The 18,685-nt window shown below is 42.6% G+C and overlaps 1 protein-coding gene across 3 annotated transcripts in view; it reads right to left on the bottom strand.

Annotated features, from left to right (window-relative positions):
• Nucleotides 1–18,685, bottom strand: part of CPPED1 (calcineurin like phosphoesterase domain containing 1) — a 117,634-nt gene that overhangs the window by 39,853 nt on the left and 59,096 nt on the right. For 2 of the 3 annotated variants that reach the window (XM_059897728.1, XM_059897726.1), the window contains one exon: nucleotides 183–605. The exons of the other annotated variant lie outside the window; for it this stretch is intronic. In XM_059897728.1, coding sequence (XP_059753711.1) covers nucleotides 183–605 — 423 coding nt within the window. The remainder of the gene's footprint in view (nucleotides 1–182; nucleotides 606–18,685) is intronic. 3 annotated transcript variants of the gene reach the window in all.

Consider the following 18,685-nt stretch of genomic DNA (forward strand, 5'->3'; position numbering starts at 1 on the left):
AGGGCAAGGCAGCTCATCTAAGGCCACACAGCCATGAGTGCCAGAGCTGGGATTAGAATCCAGTCCTGCCCAAGGCCCCATCCTCTCTCCCCTTTGCCAGGCTGCAGAGGGGCAGGAGAAGGATCTGGACACCTCCTATCCAGATCACCCTTCCACCCAGACACCTGGGGCCCCAGGCCTACCTGCTTGGGAGAACTTGTCTGCCATCTCCTTCCGCACCAGCTTGGTGAGGTTGAAGTAGTCGTCGTCCTCGTCGATGCTCTGCAGGAACAGCGGGATGTGCTGGAAGACGACGGCGTGCTGGCACTTCTGCTGCCCTGCAATGCTCAGCTGCTGGTCCAGCCACTGGTCCTGGGCCTGCTTCAAGGCAGGGCACATGGAGGCATCGTAGAAGAACTGGGAGTTGAGGACGAGGAACAGGACGCCCCCAGCCCAGAAGCTGAAATAGTCATCTCCCCAGGTCCGCTGGAACTCCGCGATGGTCTCGGGGGTGGGGACATTGCCCACGTCATGGTTGCCGCTGACGAGGACCAGCGGGATCTCGCCGTCCACGGTCCTGAGCACCCGCTGCAGGTCCTCCGTCTGCTCCTTCCGCCAGGGCGTCCCTGGAAGAGTGAGGGTCATGTCCTGAGACGGCTGAGGCTGCTTGTGCCTTTATAATATCAAATTAGAGAATAATCTAGAAATCCACTCAACTGGACACATGGAAACTGCAAAAAGCAGTCATACGTTAAAAACAAATCAACAAGTGAGGTGGGAACTTCTGTCCTCCTTTCCCCTGGAAATTCAGTGTCTAACTGGCCATCTGGCCCAAAATTGCTGATTGAGTGATGGTGTAGAGCCATTCTAATTGTAAATATTAGTGAAGCTGAATTTCTATCTTTTACTTAGAAAATAAATATAAATAGTTGTGACTTTTCTGCCCTGTTTCAAGGGGTCATCAAATGCACCCCTGAGGTGTATGGACCCAGCTCTGAATGCTAACCTCAAACGACAGCTATTTAAGTTTTTCTTACCATACACACCACCGTGCAGACTGTGTGACCACCTTTATGGGAAAAATTCTTAGAATCCAAATGGCTACATCAACTGGCATGTGTATCTTGCCAAACCTTCCCCATACAGGGGAAGAGGCATTTTGTATTCTACTAACAGTGTGCTAGAGAGCAGGGGCTCAATGCCTTAATATGAAGCACATTCCCCCTGGCACTCAGGAGTCAGTATGGAGATGATTATTTGAACAAAGAGTGGGTTCCCTCCTCCCTCAGATTCCTGGCTTCCACGCTTTCTGTAATAATGTATTAAAACCTTAATAAATGGGCTTTGAGATGACCAATTTAATTCCAGATCTGGTTTTTTTTGGTGCTAATTTATTCAACAAATATTTATCGAGTACTGACTATGTATAAGGTACTGATTTAGTTACCAGGGTCAGCTGTGAGTCAAGGAGACACAAACCCTTCCTTTCAAACTAGTGAGTCAGACAATCTGTCAAGTAAATTATAGAAGCACACCCATCTGTATCAGATGTTATTAAGCATGATTGAGAAAAGCAAAGCGGGGAAAGGACATGATTCCTGATAGTCCTGAGGAATAAGCTCAGCATCCTGCAAAGACAGCATATGAAAAATGATGAAAGAGAGAAGCCCACCTTCACAAGGGATGATAAAAATTCACCTGAAAAATGATGCCATGAGCAGATGAAAATTATACCCCACATTTCATTTCCATCATGAATTAAAAAGAAAGCAGCAGGGGCTTCCCTGGTGGCGCAGTGGTTGAGAATCTGCCTGCCAATTCAGGGGCCACGGGTTCGAGCCCTGGTCTGGGAAGATCCCACATGCCGCAGAGCAGCTGGGCCCGTGAGCCGCAATTGCTGAGCCTGCGTGTCTGGAGCCTGTGCTCCGCAACAAGAGAGGCCGAGACAGTGAGAGGCCCGCGCACCGCGATGAAGAGTGGCCCCCACTTGCCGCAACTAGAGAAAGCCCTCGCACGGAAGCGAAGACCCAACACAGCCAAAAATAATAAATAAATAAATATTTAAAAAAAAAAAAAAAAAAAAAAAAAACTTTAAAAAAAAAAAAAAAAAAAGAAAGCAGCAAAGTCTTTACAAAGCAATTACAGCTAAGAAAGAAGAACATAAAGCAGAAATAAAGGAATTCAGTTTAGATGGTCAGAAAATAGGCAGATGTGAAATAGGAACTGGTAGAACTAACTCAGGAAAGAAAGAGAGGGAAATGACAAAGCCACTTCAGAAATTACAACCACAAGATTAGCAGTGAGATTTCCTTTACAGCAAGTATATGCCTGCTTTTCTAAATATCCCATCAGAGTGTGTACAGAATGTGGACTCTCTAACTGTTGAATACAGAGTCCCTCATATTTCCACTCTATCAAACTTGTTAATGGGGAGATTCAAACCTCCTATGTCATTATTCTTTGCTTTTGGCCTATTGATCTGTATCAGTTTCTGAAACACCTGGTTAGGTCGTCACTCTAATTATGGATCAATTGATTTCTCCTGGTAATTCTGCCACATTTGGTGTTCACTTACTTTTAGCTATGTTGTTAGACACTTAAGAGTTCAGAACTCCCATATCTCACTGAAATATTTTTATATTTAATCCTAATAAAATAAATAAATGAAGAGAAAATAAAGAGGTAGATCTGTATGGATGTTCTGGAAAGATCTGTAATATATATTAAATTAAAAAGGTAAGACATGGAGGAGTAAAAATCACACATAAATTTTAAAAAGGCTTACACATATTCATATATTATGGACAGAACTTCTCCAAAGATACAAAGGAAACTAACAACTCTGGTTAAATCTGGGAAACAGAAGTGGGGAGTGAAGGAGACTTTCACATTTGGTTTAAAACCCTTTATACTATATTTTTAAAGTTCCATCCTTTCTTCCTCACTTTTTCCAAGCTTATGTATCAGTTTCATTTTAAAAAAGAATTAAATTTTAAAAAGCTTATGTATTATTTTCATTTTTTAAAAAAGAATTAAAAAAAAAATCCTTAGCCTCAGGATCCTAAGGATTAAAGAAAATTTAGGGGAGGCCAGTCAGGCGGCTACATTTCCAGTAGACCCCAATCTCGGGGGTGAGTGGAATTTACTGGGGAAAGGCCGGCTGATCCCCACAGAAAGAGCTCAGGCGAGGGGAGAAGCAGGTCCTGCCTAGCACTGGGGACCAGGAAGCCTCTCCCTCGGTGGTGCTGGGGATTTGCCTAAAGACAGCATCTGCTTCCTCACTGGTCTGGGCTGGCCCTGGGGCTCCTGGTTTGAAGAGGCCGTTGACTGATGTTGCTTCCTTAGCCGAACTTGGACTGTGGGTATCTGCGTTGACTCTAAACCCCTCTAAGACCCCACTGGTCTGTCCCTTTCCCATGTGAACAGACTGCTAGTTAGAGAGGATGAATCCTTTACGGTCTTGAACATGATAAACCATCTCAAAGGGACTCCATGAACCAACAGTAATTTATCACTACTTTTCATAACCAGTTTTCTAAAAGACCCCAAAACTACCACAATTGTCTCCTCCTTTCCATTGACTTAGGGATTTTCTGACACTCGACTAGCCAATATTTACCGAGCACTGACTCCAGGCCAGGCACTGTACTAAGAACTGTACGTGTATTAACTCAGTTGACAACCAGTGGAGAACTTGAACTTGGTGCTCCGGCTCAGAGTGCTGCCTCTCATTACAGTGTCCTGGTCACAGTGTATTATGTATGAAGTCCTGATCCACAGCACAAGGACTTTGTAATACACTGGGGTGCAGAGTGTCTCCCATTCTTGATTTTCAAAAGACATTTCATCACAATGCTTCATACACTGACTGAGGCAGACACAAAGAATGTTCAAGTAGCTAATGACCATACACAGAAAAGTTAAAAATGAGCACCTCAAAAGACAGACTTATTCAAACCTTGGAAAGGAGACCTTGTCTACAAAGCAACCTACAGCGAAGAGCTGTGAATTATACACAACAACAGGATGTTTGTTTGTTTCCAAACTTCAGAGGGATGCTGCTCTTGGAGAAATCACAAATAATCCCCAATAACCTGTTAAAAGACATGAAGCCCATCTTCCCTGGATCCCCTCAATCAAAGATAAGCCTCTCTTGTGCGGCTTTTCCAGGACTTTCTATACCCGCCCCCATCTGGCAAGGTGTGGATGGGGAGTCTGTGACACATGGGTTTGGACCTTGCCTCTTGCCCTTCACAAGCTGTGTGGCCTTGAATGAGTCACCTGGGTCCTCTGAGCCTTGGCCTCAGTATGTGCGAAATGGGAATGATAACCCCACAATTCAGAGGGCAGCTGTAAGGATTCATACCAAGATGATTTCCAGAATTTGGTACAAACAGGTATGGAAAAGGTGATCTGTCTTCCCTCCACCCCACACTTGAAGGTAGTAATTCTTCCCTCTTTATCAGTAACCCAACCATGTACACAGAGCAATCAATGTATCATTTCTGGGGAATTCCCTGGTGGTCCAGTGGTTAGGACTCCGCACTTCCACTGCAGGGGGCATGGGTTCAATCCCTGGTCAGGGAGCTAAGATCCTGCAAGCCATGAGGCGCAGCCAAAAAAAAAAAAAAAAAAAAAATCATTTCTGAAGGAATAAAAACATTCTCCAGGGATATAAATAATTTTTAGATAAGAATTTCAAAGTGAAGGAGTAAATTCTAGATGGTAAAAAGCCATGTTTAATGAAAACATCTGTATTACATTCAACACGCTCATTTGTGTATATCAGAATTTCTTTAGGGTCAGAATATCAATAATACCTTAGAATTAACATAGCTTATAGCACATCTTAGCACACCTTCCAAAAAAAGTCATAATGTTGTAGCAAAGCCCACAGCCAAACCTCACTAGCACCAGGAGTAGAATAAAAATGGAAACCTGGTCAAGGATCCAGAGCTCCCATGAGATTATTATTAAGCGAGGTTCTGCGCCTCACAGAGAAGATAGGGAAGGAGGCAGGAAAATAAAAGACTCTGGCTAAGGAAGAAAAATTGCAAGAAATGGCTCAGAAGAGAAGGAAAAGGATTGTTCTGGGCAGGTTTTCAAACTGGATGAGGGGTGTCTGCTGAGAAGTGGGTTACAAGGGAACAGGGACCCCGAGGTCAGCACACACCTGTTGCATGCTGAGGATAATTCTGCATGGGACTGGCAGGGCAGTATGGAAAGCTATGATGTGTTTAAAATATCTTTTAAAAAATTTTAATGCAATGAATTAAAATTAAACCAGGAGGTAAAGAACATTATAAAGATAATAACAAAATACTTATTTACATCATTCATTGACTTTGAAATTTTTTTTTAGAATTTATTTATTTATGGTTGTGTTGGGTCTTCGTCTCCGTGCGAGGGCTTTCTCTAGTTGCGGCAAGCGGGGGACACTCATCGCGGTGCACGGGCCTTCTCACTATCGTGGCCTCTCTCGTTGCGGAGCACAGGCTCCAGACGCGCAGGCTCAGTAATTATGGCTCACGGGCCCAGTTGCTCCGCGGCATGTGGGATCCTCCCAGACCAGGGCTCGAACCCGTGTCCCCTGCATTGGCAGGCAGACCCTCAACCACTGCGCCACCAGGGAAGCCCGACTTTGAATTTTTAACATGATGTGGTATCACAAAATGTGTAACTTACAGGCAATGTTCATTAAAGCAGAGATTATTACCTTGTTGTTTTCAGAATAGCCTTAAAATACATTGATAAAATCTCTCAGCAAACTTGGAAGAGAAATAAACATCCTTCACTTGATAAAGGGCATCTACAAAAAAAAAAAACTATAGCTAACATATACTTAATGGTGAAAGATTGAATGCTTTCCCCCTATGATTAGGAACGAGGCAAGAAGATCTGCTCTCACCACTTGTATTCAACAACATACTGGAAGTGCTGGCCAGTGTAATTGGGCAAGAAAAAAAAATAAAAAGCATACAGACTGGAAAAGAAGAAATATAACTGTCTATTCTCAGAAGATATGACTGTCTCCATAGAAAACCCCAACAAATCTAGAAAGAAAAAACCGCTCCTAGAACTAATAAGGGGAATTAGCTTGGTTACTGGATGAAAGGTCAATATATAAAAATCTATTTTATTTCTATTTACTGGCAGTGAAGAACTAGAGGTTTAAATAGAAGGATTTAAGAGATATTTAGGAGGTAGAAACAAGAGAAATCTTTGTTGTATTGACTACAAGAAGGAGAAGGACTCAAAAATAATTCCCAGACATCTGAGCAACTGGAAGGTTAGTCATGTCATTTACTGACACAGAAAAGACTAGGGAAGAAATAGATTAGAGGTAAAAATCAAAAGCTTTTTTTCAATATAAAATCTGATGTACTGGTACAAGCAACAAGAAAAAACAGACAAATTGGACTTCATGATAATTAAAAACTTTGTGCCTCAAAAGACATTATCAACAGAGTAAAAAGGCAGCCTACATTTTGGGAGAAAATATTTTCAAATCATACATCAGATAAGGCATAATATCCAGAATATATAGATAACTCCTAAAACTCAACAACAACAAACAACCTGACACAAAAGTGGGTAAAGGACTGAAACGACACTTCTCCAAAGAGGATATAAAAATGGTCAATAAACCCATGAAAAGATGCTCAACCTCACTAGTCATTAGGGAAATGCAAATCAACACCAAAATGGGATACCACCTCACATCCATTAAGACGGCTACAACAAACAAACAAAAAACAGGTGTTGGTGAGGATGTGGAGAAATGCAAACCTTGTACATTGTTACTAGAAATGTAAAGTGGAACAGCTGCTGTGGAAAACAGTATGGTGGCTACTCAAAAAATTAAAAATAGAATTACCATATGATCCAGCAATTCCACTTCGGGGTATATACCCAAAATAATTGAAAGCAGGGTCCTGAAGAGTTATCTGTACACCCATGCTCACAGCAGCATTATTCACAATAGCTAAAACGTGGAAACCCAAATGTCCATCAGTGGATGAATGGATAAGCAAAATGTGGTATATACACACAATTCAGCTTTAAAAAGGAAGGAACTTCTAACATATGTTACAACATAGATCAATCTTGAGGACATTATGCTAAGGATAACTTGCCAATCACAAAAAGACAAATACTATATGATTCCACTTATATGCTGGGGGTGGCATTTCAAGCCAAAGCACAGGTGGGCTCTGGATTCAGAGGTTGTGTGACTGCCTTCATGAGGGGTGGTGTCCTTTGGGCACAATCCCTTCTGGGCCTCTACCCCTTAAAATGGAAATTTTATCACCTCTTTTATGGAGATGCTGTAAGATAAATGAGATCATGCATTAAGTGCCCGATGTGTAGCATGTGCTCACCTGTCTGTCGCCTAGCCCTAACCCTCTCCCCTCCCAGTCCTCCCAGTGAAAAGGCAAGGAGGAGGGAAGCTAGACATTAGATCATCTTAGATCTCCCTGGTATCCTCCTTATTCTCAGGGTGATTGGCCCCTGGCCCTACTGCTGACCCCTGAGCTGTGCAGGAAAGGACAGCACACACGTGCATGCTGACACCCTAGCACATGGGTGGGGAGAATATCCAGCTCACCTCTACCTGGCAATTTGCTTGTGATGTTTGGAAGCCACAGGGCACGGCAGAAAGGTGGATGAATGGATGGATGGACAATGATAAGACACTTGTAACGAGGGTGAAACCTGCCAAAGATGAGAACTTCTAGTGCCAGCCCTAAGAGATCTCTGGAAACACCGTCACTGGTGGCCCTTTATCATTTGAAGATTGGAAACAGAACAGTCCCATCAGGGCATCTACTAAATGGTTAAGATCATAAATTAAAACTCCTTTTAGGGGCCAATTAGGAAAGATCAATTTAAAATTTTAAAAACTCATATCTAGTCCTTAGCAATTCCATTTATAAGAATTTATCCTACAGAAATATACGTGTGTATGTATATTCACTGCAGCATCATTTGAGAAGACAGAGAAATCTGAAATGACTTAAATGTTCATCGATAGGGAGTGTGTCTTTACTATGGAACAATAAACGGTAAATATGTATCATATAAACGTATATTTGTGTATAAATATATAATATAAATACATAATAAACAGGTAAGTAAATATATACTGCTAAAGCTTGGGGAGCTATGGCTTGGGCGGAGAGGTTAAGTGAAAACAGTAAGTTGCAAGAATCAGTATATATGATTCTGTTGAAAATAAGCCAACAAGTTAGTATACTCAGAGATAAAATTTCTAGAAAAATATGGACGAACTATTAATAGTAATTATCTGTAGTGAATGGAATGACAGAAAACATTTCAGTTTCCTGTAAAGTCTGAATTCTTATAATGAGCATGAATTACTTTTACAATCAGAAAAACAATCAAGACATTTAAAAAATTACAAATGCGCTAGAATTATATCGTTAGGTAAACAAGTACAAGTATAATTTTAATGGGAACAAATGACAAGGCCAATGTGTAAGATAAGTTCTTCGCTCTCAGAAAGACAGAAAATAGAGGAAAGAAAAGAAAGCACCAGAAAAGTGTTTTGGTTTTGTTTTTAGTTTTTTTGCTGCATATAAATAGAATCTTACAATAAATGGTCTTGAGTGGCTGGCTTCCTTCACTTAGAACAATGTTTCCAAGGTTCATCCATGTTGTAGACTGTATCAGCACTCCATTCCTTTACTGCTGAATGATACTCTACTGTACAGACACACCACACTGTGTCTATCCATTCGTCAGCTGATGGGTATTTGGAGTGTTTCCACTTTTTGGCTATTATGAATAATGCTGCTATAAACAACTATAAACTTCTCTTGGGTATTTCTCTAAGATTGAAATTGCTGGGTCATAACTGTATGTTTAATCATTTAAATAACTACCAGACTGTCTCCCAAAACACCGTTTTACATTTTACATTCCTGCCAGCAATGTACAAGGGTCCCAATGTCTCCACATCCTTGACAATACTTGTTATTTTCTGTCTTTTTGGTGAGAGTCATCCTAGCGGGTATAAAGTGGAATCTCATTGTGGTTTTCATTTGCATGTACCTAATGACTAATGATGCTGAAAATCTTTTCACGTGCTTACTGGCCATTTGTTCACCTTCTTTGAAGAAATGTTTATTGAGATCCTTTGTCCATTTTCAAACTGAGTTATCTGCCTTTTCATTACTGAGTTGTAAGAGCTTTTTATATATTATGGATACTCGTCCTTTATCAGCTATATAATTTGCAAATATTTTCTCCCATTCCATGGGTTTGTCTTTCCACTTTCTTGATAATGTCTTTTGAAGCACAAAATATTTCAAGTTTGATAAAGTCCAACTTACCTGTCTTCTCTTTTGTCGTTTGTGCTTTTAGCATTATATCTAAGAAATCACTGTCTAATACAGAGTCTAATACAAAGATATATGCCTACATTTTCTTCTAAGAGTTTTACGGTATTAGCTTTTATTTGGTCTTTGATACATTTTGAGATAATTTTTGAATATGGTGTGAGGTAGGGGTCCAAATCTACTCTTTTGCATGTGGATATCCAGTTGTACCAGCACCAACAACAACCAGTTGTTGTAAAGATTACCTTTTCCCCCACTGAATTGTCTTGGCAAGCTTGTCAGAAATCAATTGATCCTAAATGTGAGGGCTTATTTCTGAACTCTCAATTCTATTCCACTAATGTCTATCCTTATGCCAGTACCACACTGTTTGGATTACTACAGCTTTCTAGTAAGTTTAAAATCAGGAAGTGTGCGTCCTCTGATTTTGTTCCTCTTTTTCAAGGTTGTTCTGGCTATTCTGGGTCTCCTGAGTTTCCACATGAATTTTAGGATCAGCCTGTGGTAACTGTGGAATCAAGGAGAGCTAAGATCAAGGTCTACCACTCAGGAAGCTTACAGCTTTTAAGGAAAGCTTGTTTGAGTTTCTGTCATTGCAAACACACCCACAGCCATGCTGGACATTCTGGGACTGGACCATGACCCAGCAGGTTGGCCCATGCCCAGAGATTAAAGGTGATGTGTACTTCTGAAAATAATGTCCCGACCACCTGTGTGCCTGCACTACACAGGCGAGGGAGGCAGCAGGGGTGTGGGACCCTGACGTGCTCTGTGAAGGGTGTCACATTAGGAGGACCACGTCCTCAAGAAGATTCATCTGCCAAAGGCAGACGGGAGGGCTTAGAGGGAGCTGAATGGAGGAAGAGGCGCCGACAGACAGGCGATTTTATGGGGTTCAGCCAAAAGGTAATAAAGACTGGAACAGGGCCGTGATACTAGGAATGGCAAGGAAGGAGACCATCGAAATACGTGTCAGCTTTACCATTTGAATAAGAAAACATGGAGGAGAAAAACATGTAAACATTCTGCCATTATCTGGACTTGTTGCTGCTGGCCAAGGTCTTCCGTAAGTTATTTTTCCCTCCAAAGTGATCCTTTATTTGGTATCTGTCTTCTTTAGAGCCAATCTTGGTGCTACTATAAAGTGTGTACATACATAATGATAAAATATTCAATTTAACAAAATGCTACTGGGCACTTGGTACATGCAAGACATTGCTTAAGCCTGATGCTGTTAAGAGACAATGTCATGCCCAGGGACAAAGAAGCTCCAGGACAGTTACAAGCTGATTCACCTCTAAGTACCGGCAAGTCCCCTTGGAGGAAGAAATGAGCACGATTCATTTCTGTTCACAGCTTCTGGGGTGTCAGATGCATGAAAAGGTCTTATTTAGAATGAGTGTCTCTTTTTACTTTAAGATTCCATTTTACAATCTGAACTCTGGCACTGGCAGCTATGCCCCTCAATCTTTGGTCTCATTTGGGATTTTAAATACACAACCTAATGAAAAGTTAATAGGAGATTCACTGTTAAACTCCAAATATAGTCACTGCTCTTTCAAAGCCAGAGGCAAAAATCTAAAAAGCCCCAGTCATTGCAGGGCTGAAAGAAGAGAAATTATTTGTCTTCCACTAGGCATTTAATCAACGCACACCTGCCGTCCTACTGTGTGCTAGGTCATGGCCACACCAGAATAAGTTAGATGTTATCTTTGTTCTCATGGAGTTCCAAGTCTGGAGGGGACCCAACATGAAAACAGGCAGTGACCATATGGGTTGTGAAGTTCTGTGATGGGAGCAATGGGCCCTGTGGAAGCACAGGGTGGGGGTAACTGATTAGTTGGGAGGTATTCGAGAGCGTTGTCAGAGGAAGCAACACTCCAACCAAATATCAAAAGGCTTAGGAAGAATTAGTGCCTGCTGGGTAGGGGGTGTGTTTTCCTAGGCAAAGGGAATAGCAAGGTGAAGGCAGAGGTCAGAAGGAGAACCTGGCACCATTTGGGATGTCGGGCAGTGAAGACTGCACAAGCCAGAGTAATAAAGAGAGCTTAGACGCTTGGATGCCTATTCTGTAACTCAGCACTGAGCTAAGTGCTTTACACAGATGATCTCATTTGCTCCCAGGAGAACCCTAGGGGGTAGAATTAACAGTACAAATGAGGAAACTGAGGCACAGGTGAGAACCTCATTCAAGGTCACAGAGTTGATAAGTGGCACAGCTGGATTTTAACCCAGGTAGGAATACCAGATAAAATACAGGATGCTCAAGTTACACGCGAATTGCAAACGGATGAGTTTTTAGTATAATTATGTCCCATGGAGTATTTGTATGCCTGTATTTTTATTTGCTAAATCTGGCAACCCTAAACTTAGATCCCACCTGGGTTAACCCAGCCTGACTCCACAGCTGATGTTCTTGGCTATGAATGGAAAAGGGTGTGTACACCATTCCCTGGTCAGCGCCAAGATGCAGGTGAACACTATAGGGGAAGACAGAGGGAGCTGCAGTCAACTCCATGCGTTTCTATGTTGAGATGTAAGACTATGGTTTCAGGCCCAATCCCTGAAACAATTAGCTTGACCACGTTTTTCTTGATGTGTTATCCATCCAACTGGCAACAATCAAAAAGTGTTAATAATACAATTTGTTGGTGAGGGCATGGAGAAACAGGACCTCTCTTAGAGTGTTGGCTGGAGTGTAAATGATTTCCTTTATTCAAATTTGAAAACCCACATATACTTTGACCCCAACATCTTAACACCTGGGAATTCTCCCAACAATATGTGCCCAAAAAACAGGTACAAACAACGATTTTTATTGCAGCCTGGTTGTAAGAGCATAGCAGGGCTGGGAGTAGGACGAGGAGAGTGAATGCAGAATTTAAGGAGGCATTCACTCTTGGGTTTATGCAAGCGCTGGCCCTGCACCTACACAACCCTGAGAGCAAGTGCCTTCTTAAATTCTGCTCCCTAGATGCCTCCTTCGCTTCACCGGAACACCAGTCCTTCAGCCTATCATAATCGACAACCTAAGTGAACACAGATAGGAGACTGGGTAAATAAATTATGGTCAATCCATATAATGAAATACCATGCAGCCACACAAAAAATGAGGTAGACTGTCTATACTATGGTAAAAAACAAGAGCAAGGCATTGTGCATAATTTGCTACCTTTTATGTGAAAAAGGAGAAATATATATACATATGTGCATACACTATCTCTGGAAAGATGTCTTAAAAACTGGCACTATGTGTTGCCTCTAGGGAGGGAAAGTGGGTTAGGAGGGAATATTTTATACATTCTCTTATAACTTTTGAATGTTGGTCCATATGAATAGATTCTCTATTCAAAATGTAAATAAAATTATGAAAATAAAATGTAAGGAAAAAATATGCAAATACACTTAGAGAAATGTATCTGGAAAAGATACACAAGAAACTGACAGCTGTCTCTGGGAAGAAAACTGCCATTTGGGGGTGACGGAGGGACAATTGATTTACCATTGCTTACCCATATACAAGATTTGATTTTTTTCCCCATATGCATATATTACCTTAAAAATTAAACACATATAACTAACTGCATGTATGTTAATTACACATACATCACATTGCGTGTACGCACACACACACACATTTATGTTTCTAATCAGAAAGTCATTAGAACTGAACAAAACTGGGTGACTTTACATAGATGCTGGACAAGCCCAGACGTCTTTGCAAGGCTCATCATCTTCAGGGGATGTGCAGTAGGTTTGGTGAGTACTTGGCATCACTTTTCTCCCCAGGGGATGGCACCCCAGAGAGACTGATCAGAGCAGTGTGGGACCAGGCTTTTCTCACCTGTGGCTTTTTCCACTGTGGAGAAGGAAGCCTTTGCCGTAAAAAACAAATATTGGATTCTCTTCTGTATTCTTCTTAACTGTCCCTGGTATCAGACACCTATGTGTGGCTTGGCTTCAGTTGCTAGCAAGCCTTCCTCGAAGAGGCGTTCAGGGTCTGTGTTCTCAGCGTTCCCTCCCAGGGATTTGTGCTGCAGCTAAAGAACCTTCTTCTCTGAACTTCTGACATTAACTTGGGTTTTCGATTTTATACAGGTCTATCAAAGCTTAGTTTACAGCTCAACATGATTAAACAAAATTATATGTTGTTACTAGGATAAAACTCCCGTGCCCGGTTCATTTATTCCACAATTAAATTCTTTTGGGCATGGCACGTTAAAAGTAAACATCAGAATGTACCTGGGATGGCTATTCATGGAATACTGCCATAATATTTCAGAAGCAATGGTAAAACCCTTGGAAGGATGAGATGAACTCTTGGCCATGTAGTTTTTCTTAGGATTTTAACGCACTGCAATTTATTGTTTATTGAGAACCCAAGTGGTTACGTCATTTCCAAGAACAGAGGTGTCCATGTTATTGCCATTTTCCACCCCCAGACTAGGGCTCCAACTCCTGAAGGGAAAATACCCACCATGTGTCACTTAAGTATATCTCAACCAGAAGTGCAGGCAGCTACTGCAGAAATTTTTGTGCATGCCTGCCAAGCACAAAACATCATGATAATACACATTTGTTTCCCCCTTGGGGGTAAAGGAAAACAGAAGCTGCTGCAAAGCACTGGAGAATATAGCCCGGTTACAGAAAAGATAGAACAAGAAACAAGCATTGAACTCAGGTTGTTTCCATTTCCCTTGAACCACCCATCCCAGCCAGCAATACGTAGTGATGCAAAATCCCACCAGCAGATTACTTGTAAGAACCATCCACCTCTGAGACCTTCAAAGCATTTTCTCTTCTCTGTGGGAGGTCGTCTAAATAAGAGATAACTGCGAAATGATTTCAACAGGGTTATGAATCTATTTACTGTTTTAGTAAGAAGTTTTTCTTCCTTTTTTAAATACAAACAAGGAAACCAACGTTCTCTGCAGCAAAGCGACACGAAAGGATGTTGCTTAGTTAATGAAAATAAGACCTCTGTATTCCCCAGTCCCTGAAGGCACAAGAACTCAAATGAGAACTGATGATAATACACTCAACCACTGGCAGGAAAAGTTAAATGAAATAGTGGAAGAGTAGAGAAACAGTCAGGTGAGGTAATGGGCTACTCGTTCAGGGGGATCTAGAGTGGACTTCCCAGTTCAATACCAGCAGCAGCGAAAAGAGCAACAAAATCGATGCGGCCCTCGAGTAAGCCCATGCTGAGCAGTTACTTGCAAACCAAACGACTTCTCCAGCTAAGGCTGGCGCAGGGGAGGCAGATGACTCAGCCTGTGATGGGGAAGGATTTTCTGGCAGAGAGACCGCTGCTGCTGCACTCTGTCAAATCCTTTCACACCCACAGAGCCTCCTGCCTGCCCCAGCTCCTAGGTGCACACTCCCACCTGGGACCTCACACAGACCCTGGCTTCCCCACGGCACCCCCAGGCTGGGCTGTTAAGTGATGGGTGGTCTCCAGCAGCATTTTCTTTGCACAGTGAAGGTGCTTGGGAGATACGTGTATGGATTTGGTCTAATTTGGCTGAGTACAGAAATTAATAGGAGGGACTTCCCTAGAGGTCCAGTGGTTAAGACTTCGCCTTCCAATGCAGGGGGTGCGGCTTCGATCCCTGGTCAGGGAGCTAAGATCCCACATGCCTCAGGGCCAAAGAATCAAAACATAAAACAGAAGGAATATTGTAACAAATTCAGTAAAGACTTAAAACAGAAATGGTGTACATCAAAAAATCTTAAAAAAAAAAAAGAAATTAATAAGAAGATACTGGGATATGCATGGGACACCCATTTCTCGTCCCTCCTCCTCCTAATTTCAGCAGTAGGTTATCGGCGGGGCAGCCTTAGAACCCTTGCTCCTCAGCCCAGGCCTTCGGACAAGAGCAGAAGTCCAGCAGCTTCTCCACCCAGTTCCAAACCAACTTCTACACACACACACTGTTTCTCTGTCTTCTAAAGTCTCTTTTCCTAACAGAGGTGTGGCCAATTTTTAGGCAACTGAAGGCATGACGTATGGCTTTTTGCAATCTGTGAAGCTGTAAACAGGTAGCAGCATCTGCCTCTTATGGACTGAATTGCTCCCACACCCCCAAAATTCATACACTGAAATCCTAACCCCCTGTCCAGGAAAGCTAACCCTTTCTCCTCTACTTAAATTCCTCTCTACCCATCCTTCCCGCATCCCAGAACCGGCAAGACCATGTTTCCTCTCCCCTGGTTATAGCTCACTGCCCAGAGGACCGCAATACCCTCCTGACCGGCCCCTCTGCCACGAGCACCCCTGGACAAGCTGTTCTCACACAGCCAGCGGCATGAGTTTTTTTTCAGCCAGGCCACCAGCGTGTTGAACGATTCACCTCTCCCGATCACAAACTATTCAAAGTTTCATAAATTTAATCTCATCTTCTTATACTTTATCCCAGCTGATCCTCACATTGTCCCTTTGGTGGCCCAATGGATGGCCTTGTGGCACCTTACCCAAGAGAAATCTTCTGAAAACCTTGCCCAATTCACAACTTGCATATTTCTAGACTACGCCTGAAACAGAATGGTACTTCTTACCAGCTGAAGTGTCCCTGCCACTTTGCAAAAGCAACCAAGAGTTTTGCATTTATAGTAAGTACCCCACATATGAACCTTCAAGTTGTGAACTTTCAAACATGCTAACATGTGTTCGCATGTCCAATCACGTAAGTTAGCTCACGTGTCTGGCGTACATTGTCACGAGCGTGCATCCTCTACAAGTGGTTGTGCTTCTGTGTACTTTACTGTATAGCAGTGTATAGAGTACAGTAGTACAGTATCTTTATTTCAAGTCCAAGATGTCCAGAAGCAAGCATAAAAGCAGTGGTGATGTAGCTGGTACTGCTAAGAAGTGCCAAGCAAACAAAAGTGAAAATAATTGAGAGAGTGGAGTGACAAGAGGAAAAAGAAGTAACTGAAGCACTGAAGAGATTCACGATGCAGGAAATGGCAAGTGGACTTTCTTTATTTGAGGAGGCACTGTTAGTTTTTGAGGCACAGGACCCGAACACAGAACGGTACACGAAGGTGGCAGCAGCCGTTCAGAATGCAATCCAGCGCTACCGTGTCATCTGTGACGAGAAAAAAAGAGCTACTACCCAGACGTCACTGGATCGTTTCTTCAAGAGAGTAGATAGAATTGAATCCAGCAAGGAACCAGACCTGTGCCATCAACGTCAGGCATGAGCGAAACTGCAGCTTGCCCTCCGTCTCCTATCGCTGACAATCCTTCAGCTCTACCATCTCCCACCTCCTCTCCCTCCTCCAGTCAGTAACTCTTCTTGCCTGTTCACTCGATGATGCCAGCCCCCGTATGCCAGCTGTTGTACTGTACTACTGCACTTTTCAAGGTGTTATACTATAAAATTAAAAATGTCTATTTTTTGTTTGTTTTTCATGTATTATTTGTGTGAAAAGTATTATAAACTTATTACAGTGCAGTACTATATAGCAGATTGTGTTAGGCTAACTTTGTTGGACTCACGAACAAACTGGACTTAACGGACATGCTCTTGGAATGGAACTCGTGCGTATGCAGGGGACTTACTGTACTCATCAATAGCTTCACCAGCTCTAAAATGGCACGGTTCTTGACAAAGGTTTGATTTGAAGGGATCTGTATTACTTCAAAGCTAAAGCATAAAGAGAGGCATTTTTTTTTTTTTGGTATCACACTATTTGGGGTTCACATAGCATCCATCCCATTGTTCTGTTACCCCTGTTTACAGGCAAGCAAACCAAGGCTTACTGCAGTCACAGGGGGAGGGGACGGGGCGTGAGGACTCAGAGCTGAGCTACATGGAGCCCAGGGCTCAGCCATGGAGGACTGGCCTGGGGATGGCACCATCAGTGGGGCTCACTGCTGGGGACTCAGGGAGTAGGGAGACTCGGTGTTCTAAATCTCACTCTGTGACCAACTGGCTGTGCTCTTTTGGCAACAATCAATCATAAACATGGCCCTTGCTATCATCAGTGAGGGTTTCTATCTGCCAGGGCACCAAGGAAAGCACTTCACACATAATATTTCATCATGACAACAGTCCTGTCACCATGACACCACTTCTTACTTAACTGTGGGCTGCCCTCATTTCTCCAGGTATAAAGTAGCAATAGGAAACCTGCTGTATCTACTTTCAATGAATGGAAAAAAACAAAAACAATGACATGGGACTTCCCTGGCAATCCAGTGGTTAAGACTTCGCACTTCCACTGCAAGGGGCACGGGTGCGATCTCTGGTCGGGGAACAAGATCCTGCATGACGAGCAGTGTGGCCAAAAACTGCACACAAAAAAACCGATGACATAATGTGTACACAGCTAGGTGCCCTGGATAGTGTGAGGAATGAGATGGACACAGTCCCTTTCCTCATGAAGCTCAGCATGTGTACACACGGCTATGCTGGAGCCATCAGGAGGAGGACACTTCTTCCACTTGGTGCTGAGGACCATCCTCGTAGCACCGATCAAGGAACCATCGATTCAGTAACAATAAAGAACAAATAGCCCTCAGGCTTTCGACCATAAACAACTTGACCCCTGGGTTTATGAGGTACGGTTAGTACATCCAAATGTGTGCCAAATATAGGGGGATTCTAGTCATTCTTGAAATACACCCATTTAATCCATTTAATCATTCAGACAGACACTGCAGGTCGTGGTAATAGGGAATATAGAGCAGCAAATCCTTTGACCAAAGCATCAAATCTCGCCAAAGGGAGGTTGCTGGAACTGCAGGGGAGATTCTGGGTATCAAAGCCAATTTTTTTAAGCATTCCATTCTGATGGAGTAATGTCATTTCTCCAAATAAAGATGAGGCTCTACAGTTTCTGAATTCATCATAATTCTGCACTTATGAACATTATAATATGGATTTACTAACTTGCAAAGTTTGTAAATTATCCCCTTTGTAGCATCCAGCAGTATTAAAAGAAAAGGGAAAGACACTAGAATTATAAAACTTTTTTTAACCTCTTAGAGTGGTCTTCATTTTAAAAATGTACTGCGGGGGGACTTCCCTGGTGGCACAGTGGTTAAGACTCTGCACTCCCACTGCAGGGGGCCCAGGTTTGTTTCCTGGTCAGGGAACTAGATCCTACATGCACGCCGCAACTAAGGAGCCTGCCTGCCACAACTAAGACCCAGCACAACCAAAGAAATTAATTAAATAAATAAATATATTTTTTAAAAATGTACTTTGGGGACTTCCCTGGTGGCGCAGTGGTTAAAACTCCGCAGTCCCAATGCAGGGGCCCGGGTTCGATCCCTGGTCCGGGAACTAGATCCCACAGGCATGCCACAACTAAGAGTTCGCATGCCACAACAA

The sequence above is a fragment of the Balaenoptera ricei genome, chromosome 15 (assembly GCF_028023285.1).
Source record: "Balaenoptera ricei isolate mBalRic1 chromosome 15, mBalRic1.hap2, whole genome shotgun sequence".
Classification (NCBI taxonomy): Eukaryota; Metazoa; Chordata; class Mammalia; order Artiodactyla; family Balaenopteridae; genus Balaenoptera; species Balaenoptera ricei.